This window comes from Cricetulus griseus, chromosome 2 (assembly GCF_003668045.3).
Source record: "Cricetulus griseus strain 17A/GY chromosome 2, alternate assembly CriGri-PICRH-1.0, whole genome shotgun sequence".
Lineage (NCBI taxonomy): Eukaryota > Metazoa > Chordata > Mammalia > Rodentia > Cricetidae > Cricetulus > Cricetulus griseus.
In genome coordinates, this window is record NC_048595.1 from 456,674,386 (window position 1) to 456,688,469 (window position 14,084).

General features: G+C 44.5%; 1 protein-coding gene across 1 annotated transcript in view; it reads left to right on the forward strand.

Moving 5' to 3' along the window:
• Lama1 (laminin subunit alpha 1) overlaps positions 1–14,084 on the forward strand; it is a 105,460-nt gene that overhangs the window by 75,165 nt on the left and 16,211 nt on the right. The window contains exons 40-49 of the mRNA XM_035438860.1: positions 1,145–1,280; positions 2,089–2,182; positions 3,542–3,658; positions 5,317–5,499; positions 5,788–5,942; positions 8,739–8,882; positions 9,988–10,121; positions 11,302–11,452; positions 12,271–12,395; positions 12,993–13,143. Of these exons, the coding sequence (XP_035294751.1) occupies positions 1,145–1,280; positions 2,089–2,182; positions 3,542–3,658; positions 5,317–5,499; positions 5,788–5,942; positions 8,739–8,882; positions 9,988–10,121; positions 11,302–11,452; positions 12,271–12,395; positions 12,993–13,143 (1,390 nt within the window). The remainder of the gene's footprint in view (positions 1–1,144; positions 1,281–2,088; positions 2,183–3,541; positions 3,659–5,316; positions 5,500–5,787; positions 5,943–8,738; positions 8,883–9,987; positions 10,122–11,301; positions 11,453–12,270; positions 12,396–12,992; positions 13,144–14,084) is intronic.

Sequence of the window (14,084 nt, forward strand, 5' to 3'; positions counted from 1 at the left end):
CCTAGATAATCTTGGGGTGTTAATTATTTGTTTCTTTAAACTTTTTAAAATAAAGGATGGATGTACAAAACATTGCAGGAACATTTGTGAATGGGAAAATACTCCCCATTGAGATATGGTGTCATGAATGGTTAGGTTACACGACAAAAGCAATTAAAAATGACTCAGTAGAGGATTGCCTAGGTTGGGTCCTGAATTGAATGGTTGTGAGTACCATAGCACCAAGTAACAGAAAATGGAGGCAGAGCCTCAGCTTCTCCGTGTCATTTTCCGTCTTTCCTTAAAAAGAATTCCTTAAAAAATTTAGGCTCCATCCGTGGCTAGATTAAAATCTTTATTTTTATTTAGTCCAAGAGTAGTGGACACAATTTGATAGTCGATATTAAATAATATTATTTTTATTTATAAATCATTAAATTTCCCAGTCAAATAGCAACAGACAATAACTGCTGATGTCTGGTATGGGAATTGCCAAATTCAATAAAATTAGAGAGAAAATGAAGCGATTCCTTCAGCTGGCAAAGATGTGTCACACTTCAATGCCCAAAAAGAGCTGGTGAAGCCACACCCTTGCCAGTTGGCAAATCCCTGAACTATTTGCCTGCTTGTTAGAATGAAGTCCAACTGATGGAAATATTGTCGGATGCTCCTTCAGAAGGCCAGGTGAATCTTCTTAAATTGGGGAACAGCCTTTAGGGACCACCCCAACAGCCCTGTATGTGGTCAAAAGCTTTTAGAAAGTTGACAACTGGGTTGCAAGAGAGATTACAACCAACACACACACACGGGGCACCCCAACACAAACTGTGAGCTTAAACATGGATGAAGGAGAGTAGGGGGCAGATGGTGGGAACTGATGATGGCTCCCCGAGGGAAATGACCAACACAAGCTCTGTGTTGATTAAAAGCAGTTCTGAGTGTTGCCGTGACAGGCAGTTCCTCAGGCCTGACTTCTGTGTGGGTGCAGAGGGGAGGCCGGTGATTGCCAGTCCTGGCTTCTTTTCTAAGAAGAAAGAATCTAGGGTACATTCAAGCTTGGTAGGCACCCACCGTATTCACGAGTGACTCCACTAATTCAGGTTTTGGGGTTTTTTGTTTGTTTTTCCTTTTTTGATAATATCTCTAAATAATGCTGATTTGACAGAGACCTTGAAAACGTAAGAAACGTGTCTTTGAACGCCACCAGTGCAGCACAGGTTCACGCCAACATCCAGCTCATGATGGAAGAAGCCGAGAGACTGGCTGCTGGGGCTCACAGGACCTCGAATAAGACAGGCTTGGTGAGAAATATCCTCCAGGCCTTCATTGTGCCTCTTCCCTTTCTGCACACCAGGCCTGTCTTCTAGAACAGCAGTTCTCAACCCGTGGGTCACAACCGCCTAAGACCATCAGAAAACACGGATAGTTACATAACAATTCACAAGTGGCAAGATTACGGTTGTGAAGTAGCAACAAAAATAATTGTATGATTGATGGTCACCACAACATGAGCAACTGCGTTCAAGGATCACAGCACCAGGAAAGTTGAGAACTGCTGCTCTGGAAGGTTTTTGAACACATACTCAAATATATTTATCCACATTCTATTCCGGTGGAATCTGTGTTTTTGTCTGTCTGTTTGTTGCCATATCATATGCCCTTTAAATCTTAACTAATTTTGAGAGAACAGGGTCTCACTATGTTGCACAGCCTGGCCTTCAATCACCGAATTCAAGTGAGCCCCCTGCATCAACCTTCTGGATAGTTAGAAATGCATCGTACCATCTCGCTCTTTGTTTTCAAGTCATTTTTTGCATCTTTGTGAAGACTAACAATTACAATTAAAGACAAGGGAAAATCTCAGCTCCTTCCGACAAGGACATTGGTGATGTCTGACAGTCACTTGACATTTTGTTCTACTCAAGCTTTATACTTGCCAGTTGTCTTCTTTGTACCCTTAAACATGTCTCCGTGGTGTTCCTCCTCTCAGGCATCGAATCTCCCCTCTGGCTCTGAGGTGGACTTTCTGATCTGGAAGCTGGCTGCTGCTCTTGCCACAGGGCTGCTCTATTTTGGAGGTTACTATGTGTGAATTGTTCTCTTTTTCAGGTCTCGGAATCCCTGGTTTCTCAGGGGAAAGCAGTTCTGCAACGCACTTCCAGGTTTCTAAAAGAAAGCATCAATGCCAGGAGGAAGCAGCAAGGTCAGTTTGCAATTGGACGAGCAGGATGAGTGGCCATAGGTTGAGCATCCTCCAGAGAATGGTCTTCCTAGAGTAGTTCGCAGCTTCCCATGTCTTTCTCTAGTGTCATCACTTCTTGAACTGGCACACTTCTCTGTGCACACGTAAGCCTTCCTCGTGACCAAATTCCAGGGACTGACCGTGTTGGCATTGCCACTGTTGTTCCTGGTGTGTTTGGGGGAGGGGCTTCATCTTTTGTTCTCAAACTTCCCAGTTCCTTGAGGGAATAAATTATATTCGATGCTATCTTTACATTTTTCATCTGGCTAGAACCTGGTGAAAGGCCCTCACTGAAATGCTACTCAATTGAATCATAAATGATAAATCCTTTGCCACAAATACCTATACAGTTCAAGAGTTTCAGCAAGCAATCTCCTGAGACATGTAAGACCATAGCATAAAATGGCAAGAATCTGTTTTTCTGTACGAGAAAGTATGCAGGCATGGACTTTTTCTTAATGTGCAATTTGCTTCTCACGTTGATGTAGGTCATTTGTAGGGGTAGCATTGGATGCTCCCATAGCTCCATGAACCAAGGGCTGGGATTTCCCATAGCTGTCTCAATCAAGAGCTAGGACCTACTGTAGCGGGCTGAACCAAGGGTTGGGGCCAGAGCATTTTTGTTTGGTTCTCTGTGATGAGACAGTTTAGAACCTCCCCTGTCCTCTGAATGTTAGACCTTCCCAGTTCTTGCTCGCCAACTCCATCGTAAAGGCTGATGGGTTTTGGCTTCAGGTTTTGGCACAAGTAAAGGTCCTTCGAGGCCATTGAACTATGACTTTCTTGGCAATTAAAATTCCAAGCTTTAATCGTGTGTCCAAAATGCTAAATGTGGTTTCATATTATGAATAGAAACTGTAAATGTTTTGATCCAACAGCATAAATTAAAATGGAAGGAAGTTTAGATGTGTCCAGATTCAGTAGGTGAAGGGAACAGAAAAGAGCTGATTGGCCAGAGTGACAGGTTGGGGACCATGAAGAACCAGGCCCACCCTCAGGCTTTGACATCCTTGAGAAAAGTGGCAGGTTCCAGCATGGGGAAATAATCGCGGTCTGACTGTTTAAACATTTCTTCACATTTGTGCTTTTATGAACTTACACACAAAATTCAAGAACAAGTAGTAGTACAAAAGGCATTATCAAGATAGACAAAATGATCGAACAAACCAAACAGTGTCTGCAACGAATGGTGCTAAGAACTGCTGGGGAAACTCTCAATACTGAGGAGTCTGTTGATGGATGAGGAATGGAAAGCTGTTGCCTAAGCCATGTTTCAGTAAATTAAACCTAAAGTGGACCCCTTCTCCCCCCTTCACATAGGTATTACATTGAAGCTAGATGAGCTGAAAAATTTGACGAGTCAACTTCTAGAGAGTGTGGATAACATTACAAGCCAGACCAACAGCTCCCTCTACATTCTTAGAGAAATTCCTGGAGGTAAGCAGAAATGAGTTTCATGGTACAATTACCTTCTCGTTGGGTAATTACACAGAAATATGAGAAAGTCCTGCCTGATGTCTCATTAGGAACTATGGTCAAAAGCGAGGCCAAGATTGGTTAAGCTTCAACTCTCGAAGGAATGTGACTTAGAGGTGAAGATCATGAAACTGTTTAAAACAAATGCCTCAAATCACACCTTTAAAGTGTTATTTTTATACCTTTTTGTAACCACCTTAATTACTGACTTTCAAAATGGGTTGGACACAGCACTTCCAGGATAGAGCGGCCCTCCAGAGAGGTCAAGAAGAAAAGAGTGTGCTTCCCTTCCCTCAGAAGGGACGACAGCCTCGTGGTGAACCTGGCAAATGCAAGAAGGCTTATTTTGTGATCTTCCTCCCTCAGATGGGAAAATATTGTAAAGTCAGCCTGTCCATCACTCAGTGTTGATTTGGAAACAAGTGGTTCTCCAACACTTTAAATTTTGAGTCAAACCCCTAATGAATTGTGCTGTCTGCACTATGTAGAGGACACCAGTTCCCCTTGTTTGTGCCCGAGACTCAGCTGGTGCCAGCTGGAGATTTCTTGTTTGCCTTTCTTTCCACCACCCCACGGAAAATTATCCTTCCTCTATTTTAATAAAGAACTGACATTTTCATTTGGGCCTGTTTAAACTTAGAAGTCTAGAGAGAAGGGCAGGACTGCATAGGGATTTTCTCGATTACTTTCTGGGGTCTGATCAGGTAGCCCAGGCTGGCATCAATATCATGATTGTTGTGTTGTGCTGGCTTCCAGTCACTGGGATTACAGGCATGTGCCCTACACCTGGCTTGATTGCCGTACACCTTTACAAGGGATGTATGCTTTTACGCAGCTTTTTCCAGAATCATTGTTTTACAAGTGAACAAGAGCCCATGAAGACATTCTCAACCAGGTGTTCCTGTATAACAGAATTCTTTTTCCCTTTGCAGCCATGTCTGGTCCTCCCTGGGCTGCTGTTCCTTTTTGCAGCAGCCGGCACAAGTTGTGACTAACTACCACTTTGTCCAGCCACATGCCTTTTGATTAGAGGCTTAGGTTCCAGAACCTCCTTATCCAGACATGAAATGACTTGGAGATGATGATGAGAAGGCTTACAGAAAGGAGATAAACAGAGAAGTCTGGGGCTGCAGAGATGACTCAGTGTGCACCTCCTGCTGAACCTAGAGACCTGAGTCTCATTTCTGGACCCACACACTCACTGGAAAGGCAAACCTCCCATACATTGTCCTTCTCTGTGTAGCATAGAACATGAACACTCACACATACACATGTACACACTAAACACATATGTGAAATATTAAAAGCACTTTTAGTTTATCACCCCAGAATTGTACTAAGGGCATGGGCACTGACCACTGCTTTTGTAGACACACTGTGCAAGTGAAATCTTGTTCCAGAGAATTAAGTATCCAAATTATTTCATTGTTTCTTTAATGGGGTGACAGGTAGAACATATGAACACACAGCCTTCTTTGACATGAAAAAGAAGCCTCGTTTTGTATCCAACGAGGAAAACAATGGTTGGCGTGTACTTCTGCGTAAAACGGCACTTGTGGTTTTAGACTTTTCTCAGAGTCTTCTGCAGGGCACATGACTGTCCATTGCCTTTATTTTAGGTATGAGAGAGAAGGAGAGGAAAGCCAGGGAGCTGGCCGCAGCTGCCAACGAGAATGCAATGAGGACACTAGAGAATGTCCTGGGTTTAAGCCTAAGGGTTGTCAACACATCGGCGGACCTGTCCAGAGTGAACGCCACAGTACAGGAGACAAATGACCTTCTTCGTAACTCCACAATGACCAGTACGTCGGTGGCCCTCCCACTTTTGAAAACCAGCAGCCTGCAGATTGGGAGAGAGCTGGTGCACAAGGAGGCACAATGAAAATGTCCTAGCAAGTAGATTCCCACCCGTGAAGGACAGGGGCCTCAGGGAATGCACATTGCCACTGTGTATTTTTCATCTATGTCAGGGTGTGATCGCTCTGCTCTGTCTTATTCCGTGTCTTCTTGGTAATGAACCCTTCCCCTCCCCACCCCCTTTTTCTCCTGTCTAACTCTCTTGCCACCTCTTGCCTCCTTGTCTTTGTTAGCTCTGTTGGCTGGAAGGAAAATGAAAGACATGGAAACGCAAGCCAACCTCTTATTTGATCGATTGAAGCCTCTGAAAACGCTGGAAGAAAACCTAAGTAGAAACCTGTCGGAGATCAAGCTTCTCATCAGCCGGGCCCGGAAACAAGCAGCTTCGGTGAGCTGGGCTTGTGGCTGGTAAAACCCCAGCTCCCAAAGCCTGGGCTCCTGCAGAATTCAGTGGGCAACTCCCTGATCTCAAAAACCCCATGTCATCTTAGGCTCCTCTTGAGATATTTAAACCGTTTTTTCTTAGAACCCTGCTAATGTTTAGTGTATTTCAGATGTCTGTGTGTGTGTGTGTGTGTGTGTGTGTGTGTGTGTGTGTGTGTGTGTGTATCTAGAAATCTTTTTAAAAATCTTTTTATTGCTGGGTGTTGGTGGCACACACCTTTAATCCCAGCATTCAGGAGGCAGAGGCAGGTGGATCTCTATGGGTTCGAGGCCAACCTGATCTACAGAGCGAGTTCCAGGAAAACCTCCAAAGCAATACAGAGAAACCCTGTCTCAAAAAATCAAAAAGTTATTTTTTACATGCCAATCCTCAGAGATTAAGAAAAAGCTGTCCTTCCTTTATGGGAGTTTATAGCCAATGCCTGATTTCATAGCTTAGCCTTTTTTTGCCATGAAGACAATAAGTCTAGCGGCTACATCTAGTGCTGTTTCTTGAGCTTGCCAAGTGACTTTAATGCTGGAGATACTCTCTAGATTATGTAGCCTGGGCCTCGCCCTCCAGAACTCTGAGAAAACTGTTTATACACAGACACTGTACCAGTCTACTTGACTAAGTGCATGAAGTACCAGAGAGGTCAAAGTTGGGGAATCGTTCAGTAACTACCCATGGACTCGCTCAACCATTTAGTAAGACTCCTGAGAGGACAGTGGCCATGGTGTGGGGCCCTAGAGAGGAAAGGTGTGACCCCTGATCTCAGCTTGGTCTTTCTGTAGCTTTCTGGGTAAAGGTATTCTGGGTTCTCCAAGTGTCTTCCCTTCTATAAAACCAAGCAGGCTCACAAGGGCTCTGACTTCCCTCTGTGCCATGGACAGCCTAAGTAAAAGTAAGCTAAACGTATAGTTGTAGATCTCATGGCTAATGTAGACTTAGAAGACTTGAAATTAATAGAAAATCTATACACTGATAATTACGAAGAGAGAAATATGTACTTTATAATACTCTATAGCTATTTACTGAGTGACATAGTAAATATATTAAACCCCTGCATTTATTTAACAAATAATCAAATATTGGCACCAGGCTTTTTCTTTTGGGTCACAACAGCTCCCAAATCATGACACAGATACTTGTTATTAGTTTTCCCTAGCTTAGGCTGGTTTCTGGGTATCGCTAGCTCTTATAACTTAACCTGTTTCTCTTTGTCTACCTTTTGCCTCAGGGCTTTTTACCTTTCTTATTTCTTTTTGTTTTGTTTTTTTGTTTTCATTTTTGTTTTTCGAGACAGGGTTTCTCTGTGGCTTTGGAGGCTGTCCTGGCACTCACTCTTGTAGACTACCCTGGCCTTGAACTCACAGAGATCCGCCTGCCTCTGCTTCCTGAGTGCTGGGGTTAAAGACGTGTGCTACTAACGCCTTTCTTACTTCTGTATATCTTACTTACACTGCTTCTCTATGTCTGGATGGCATCTGTCTGGCTTCTTGCTCTGTGTGTGTCCCTCGTTCCCTCCTCCTTCTTCTCTCATTCTTCTTCCTTTTCCCAAACCTAGATTTCTCCTTTTACTTATTTTCTCTGCCCACCAGCCTAGTCTGTCCCTCTTCTGCCTAGCTTTTGGCCATTCAGCTCTTTATTAGACCAATCAGGTGCCTTAGGCAGGTAAGGTGAAACAGATGCAAGACATCTTTACCTAATTAAACACACACCGTTACATTGTTGAACAAATGAAGCATAAACAAAAGTGACAACACCTTTACACAGTTAAAAGTGTTAAAACATTCTGAAGCAAAAAACAAATGTAACACACCTTTACACAGTTAAAAGTAATATTCCACAGCATAAACAAATGTCACACATCTTTGTCTAGCTAAAATAATATTCCACAGCAAATACTCCTTGGGAGTCAGGTGATAAGAGTCTACAGTAACAAGGTATTAAATCTTATGTGAGTGAGACAGTTTCCTATATAAAAGCCTACTGAAAACTAAAGGGCTGGAGCTGGGCTTGGTGTTGCAAACCTTTAATCCCAGCACCTGGGAGGCAGGGGCTGGCAGACCTCTGGGAGTCTTGTCTACAAAGTAAGTTCCAGGACAACCATGACTATTAACACAGAGAAACCCTGTCTTAGAAAACAAACAACCAGAAAAAGAATGAAGAAAACTAAAGGCTGGAGAGACTGCTCAGTAGTTAAAAGTACCTGCTGTTCCTGTGGAAGACTGGAGTTAGGAACCCAGGTCAGGAGGTACCTCATAACTGCCTGTAACTCAGGTCCGGGGGCTCTGATGCCATCTTCTGGCCTCTGGGAGCTCCTGAACTCGCATGCATACACACACACACACACACACACACACACACACACACACAGAGAGAGAGAGAGAGAGAGAGAGAGAGAGAGAGAGAGAAGAGAGAGAGAGAGAGAGAGATTAAATCTTAAACAAAACAAAAACCAAGAAAAGCTAAGTTCATAGTGGCACACACCTATAATCCCAGGCTGAGGTGGGAAGATCACAAGTTTCACCTGGAGGCTAGCCTCATCTACATAGTGAGACAAATAAAACAAAGCCTAATTTAAATGACTGTCCTGTGTCTACATGATCTACACTGTCTCACTCCCAGAAATTAAAAGGGTTGTGAATTATGCACAGAGGAATCCCTTCACAGACAAAGCAGATGGTCATCTCAGACATCCTGAAAAACTGCCTCTGTGTGTCACTAAGTCACAGGATGCTTTCTCTTTTCTGTCAGATCAAAGTTGCCGTGTCTGCAGACAGAGACTGCATCCGTGCCTACCAACCTCAGATTTCTTCTACCAACTATAACACCTTGACACTGAATGTTAAGACACAAGAGCCTGACAACCTGCTCTTCTATCTTGGCAGCAGCACCAGCGTGAGTGAGGGACCCTGGGTGTTTGTTTGGGATTACAGGTGTTTCCTTGGTGATGAAACCATCAACATGAGCATCCTGAAGTCTGGGATAACCTTTGCTACAATTGTCATGTTGAATTTCAAGTAAATGCAAAAGTAACCACCTGGGATTTAGGCAGATGGTCTGTAGGTAAACCATTTGCCTGTCAAGCCTGGGGATCTGAGCTCAATTCCCAGGACCCGCTCAAACAAAACCTGGGCATCATGGGGGTGGATTTGGGTTTCTAAAGATGGACACATAAAGGGAGGCAGATCCCTGGGGCTCCCTGGCCAGCTGGCCTAGTCTACTTAGACAAGTACCAGGTCGGTGAGTACCAGGTCAGAGAGGGGCCCTGTTTCAAAGGTAGATGCACCTGAGGCTGTTTTCTGTCCTCCTTGTGGAAACACCATGCTAATATGCATACATGTGAACTCACACATGCATGAACACATGCACACATACAGCGAATGCCACAAGAAGGAAAGGGACGTATCTGATCAGTGCCCCCATCCGCCACCTTAATGGTACACTGTGGGTACATCACGCCTCTGTCTACTTGAGGTGATTCTCAGTTTGCCACGCATTGTCCAGGTTCTTCCTGCCAAGGCGCTGCCTATGGTCCCAGATGAGAAGCTTCCTAGAGAAGAAAGACCACTGCTCCTTCGGCTGTATTCAGGAGGGATCCAAGCCCCTGGGACTTGGGAATGTCAGGGGGTAGATTTTAGGAAGCGTGTTTATTATCTCAGAGGAGATGAGAAGCAAAGCTCGATAGCTTTTGTGGCTCTTGTATTAGTATGCATGCCACACCCACTGGCGCCTTCAGAAACAGAGAGAAGTCAGTACCTTCATTGCCTAATCCTCCCCTGGCTTGGGGACAACTTCTTTGAGCGTTCTTGGGAACTCCTGAGAGGCATAGTGGACAGTCAGTCTGCAGGAGTCATTCATGTGCCCCCCGCCCCATCTCAGGAATCTCCGGGCTCCAGCCCCAGGGATGTGGTTAGTGACAGGCAGAAGAGCACTGATGCATTGTGCAAGCTGTGTAAATAGCAACATGTAACTCATTTTCTGTCTACCCCTTCTCCCCCAGTCTGATTTTCTAGCAGTGGAGATGCGTCGGGGGAAGGTGGCCTTTCTCTGGGACCTGGGCTCCGGGTCCACAAGGTTGGAATTCCCAGATGTCTCCATCAATGACAACAGGTGGCACAGCATCTACATAACCAGGTAGCAGAGAATGTCCTTCAGCGTCTTTCTTCTTCTCCTTTTTTTTTTTTTTTTTTTTTTGTTTTCGAGACAGGGTTTCTCTGTGTAGCTTTGGAGCCTATCCTGGCACTCGCTCTGGAGACCAGGCTGGCCTGGAACTCACAGAGATCTGCCTGCCTCTGCCTCCCGAGTGCTGGGATTAAAGGCGTGTGCCACCTGTCTTTCTTCTTTCACTTGTACCTTTTAACACATTTGTAACATATATAACAAACAGGCTTTTTTAGTCATTGGGAATGTTGGGTTATAAACAACCAATGACAGATTCATAGTAACTATAGGAATGAAAAAAAATTTTAAGTTACAGAACAAATTTTTGTTTTGCCTGAAGCAAGTATCAAAAGAAGAAAAACATGCACAATTTAGATTACTTTTAAGATTTAACTCTATTTTGTATACAAAGTGTTTTTCTGTGTACATGTATGCACACCGTGAGTGTGCAGTGCCTTCAAAAGTCAGATGAGAGCATTGGATCCACAGGAACCCTGCTTACAGAGGGTTGTGAGCCTCCAGGTAGATGCTAGGAATTGAACCCAGGTCCTCTGCAAGAGGAGCCTGTACTCTTAACTATAGAGCTGCCTCTCCTCAAGCCCCCAGATTATTTTTTAAAAAATACTTTTAGAAAGTCTAAGTCCAGGGAGAGCCATTTTGCCAGCCTTATAAAATGGTTCCTTCCACTGAAGAGGGTTTAGTAAAAAAGCAGCAGCAGAGAGGAGGAGAGCTGGGTGAAACAGGAACTGTGTTTTCTTAAAATTCAAATACAAAGCCAGATGTGTCCTTTTAAAGCCCCTGCCCCAGAGCAACTTCCTTTAAGCAGTCTTGTACAGCATTTTCCTTTTACTTTTCTGTAATATTGTGGGGTTTTGTTGATGGTGTTGTTGGAAATATTGTCATTATATTAACAACTGATGTCATAGCAAAAGGAGTAATTTTTATTTAGATGTACTTTAACTCAGTAGTGAATTTAAAGAGGGGAGTGGTGTGATGAAATGCCTGTACTTAAGGTGATTTGGGGAGGTTGACTGGACACAGGTGGGAGGCAGGCGTGACCCCTGAGAGGACGGTGGGTGGGCATGAAAGGCATGCTCATATTATGTGATGACATGAAATGTTGAAAGTCCCTCATGCAACTCTTTGATCTAAGGTTTGGAAACGTGGGGTCACTGAGCGTAAAGGAAATAAGTTCAGCTGAGAACCCACCAGTCAAAACAAGCAAATCTCCTGGGATGGCCAATGTCCTGGACATAAACAATTCAACACTAATGTTTGTTGGAGGCCTTGGAGGTCAAATCAAGGTAACATTCTCCAAGTGGGTCTGAACAGGACCCATGGGCTAATAGGCTTGCTCGTGGTTAAGCATATCCTCCACAAACCAAAAGTGTCTACTTTTATGAGTTTTCATTTTGGAGGTGGGTCTACAGAGCTGGGCTGATTTTGTCAGGGTAAAAGGTCACTTTTCAACCGTGAAAGATGAATACAAGAGAAATCAATGGTGCTGTCTTATCACTGTAGAGATCTATGCTGGTGAGAAATGGGGAATTAAATGATTTGTAGTAATTTCTGTAATGTCCCTTTATCCCTCTTTTAATTCTAGCGGTAAATATGCCGGTGGGTATTTGACGGGAGTCTATTGCATTTGTTTTATGACATGGGTTAGTTGGACCAGGTTCAGTGTTCTGAGGTTGAAAGGAAGGTCTACATCCCAGGACTAGACTACTGACCCCTTGTCTGGTCTGATAATCACCAACACAGGCTTTCCCCGGAAACCCTAGCATTGAGCTCATCTTTAGGATACTATCCAGAGCTGGGTCTGGTCATGCACACACACGCATTTTCGAGGCTAAAGCAAGAGAACTCAGAGTGTAAGGCCAGCCTGGGCTACATACATAACAAGACCTTTCCTCAGTGCCCCTTCTCTTCAGAAAACAAAATAGTGCCAACTGTTCCTGCTGGGAAGTTAACCGAGTTGTTGCAAACAGGCCACTTCATGGAATGTTCTCTTGGAATGTGGGGTTGGGGATTTCAGATCCCAGGGCAGTTTGGAGAATGTATGCTTCCTGGCCAACAGGGTATGCATTACATGTTCCCTGTTTGCTTTTTGTGTTTACCTCAGAAGTCTCCTGCTGTGAAGATTACTCATTTCAAGGGCTGCATGGGAGAGGCCTTCTTGAATGGCAAATCAATTGGCCTGTGGAACTACATTGAAAGAGAGGGGAAGTGCAATGGCTGCTTTGGAAGGTAACCCATGCCCACAGTTGAATGTTCTGGTAGCTTTCTACTCTGTGGGTTATGTATGGAATCTTGGTTACTGCAGCCTTTGAGCTAAAAGGAACACTGGGTTTGGACTACAGCTTTCTCAGACTCTTGGCCCAGGCCATCTAGCAAGTTTTTCTTGGTGACTTTGTCTAATTAACTTACTTATCTGAGGTTTGGCTTCTTCCAGAATTACCCCATTCCTAGCCCCCACCAACCCACCCCTCCCAATAGGATAATGGCAGATGAATAATGAAGTATCCTGGAGGTAGGATCTGAATCCAGACACTGACTTTGCTATGTGTATACGATGATGCACTTAGCCTGAGGTGGTTCTGTGTATTTTAACCCGCCCCTCTCTCATGAAACAAAATCTCATGGTGCATACTCTCTCCCTCATGCCATCAGCTCTGTCAGTGCTCAGAGCTGATCAGATCTTAGAGTACTTCAGTTTTCAGAAGTTCAAATTAGGTGTGGGATGTGTCTAACATAACTATCAGGATGGCTTAAGATGAAGGAATTCCTTTGGTTTCTCCCCACCCTCCCGAGAGGGAATGGCATTTCAGAGCTTCTCCTTTGCAGCTCCCAGAACGAAGACTCATCCTTCCATTTCGATGGAAGTGGGTACGCGGTTGTGGAGAAGACTCTGCGGACCACCGTGACACAGATAATCATACTCTTCAGTACCTTCTCCCCCAATGGGCTCCTCTTCTACCTGGCTTCCAATGGCACCGTGAGTCTTCCTGGAGCACTTGGCCCCTCTGTGTTTGCACAGGCCCATCGCCCTGAGATTACCTGTTTCCTGTGTGACCTTTCCTGGGGAGAGGTGGACAAACCTCCACTCACTCCAGACCAGAGCACTGCTTCCACCACACTGCACTAGGAAATGATGAGTCTATAAGGATTACGAGTGTGAATGAGGAGTTAGTAACAGGACAGTAAGTCCCCAAGACACCTGCAGGACTGAGACAGCTCACCCCAGCATGTGTGACGGGCCCCCAAACACTGCATACCTGAGAACCCTTGTCTCAGTTCTGCTTTTCTTGAGTATCCCACACCTAGATCCACGGGGAGCTGGGAGATCACATGCAGGGAGCAGAAAAGCACAGAAGGGAGGGAGTGATTGGCTGCAGCCTCAGGGGAGGGTGTCCACATTCTCTGAGGGAACAGCAACAACCCCAGCTCGTCAAGGTCTCATTTGGGCGGTGATGCCCACTGTGAGGAACATGGCTTGAGGTCAGTTCCACGGCAATGTCTCTTCAGGATATGTGTAAGTTTATCTTAGCCAGTCTCCACAAGCACATACTACTGTAATCTACACATATATGCTGTGTAGGTTGCCACTTAAAATCGAATATCAGTTACCATGAATTCACGAAGGACTATGAGGAACACATGAAGGCACGAGTAGAGGTGTACCTCCAGTCAGCATGGGTATCGGTTGAATATTAGCTATTAAGTTCTTGTTCAAATCATGTCTTGTTCCCTGTGTGACCACCAAGGTCTTGTATTTTTTTTTAATTTTTTATTATTATTTTGTGTGTATGAGTAGTTTCTCTGCCTGTATGTCTATGCACCATATGTATGAGGCCAAATGAGGGCATTGGATCCCCTGGGACTCTGAGTTACAGAGTCCCATCCACCTTGTGAGCCAAGAGGTGGATTTTGGGACTC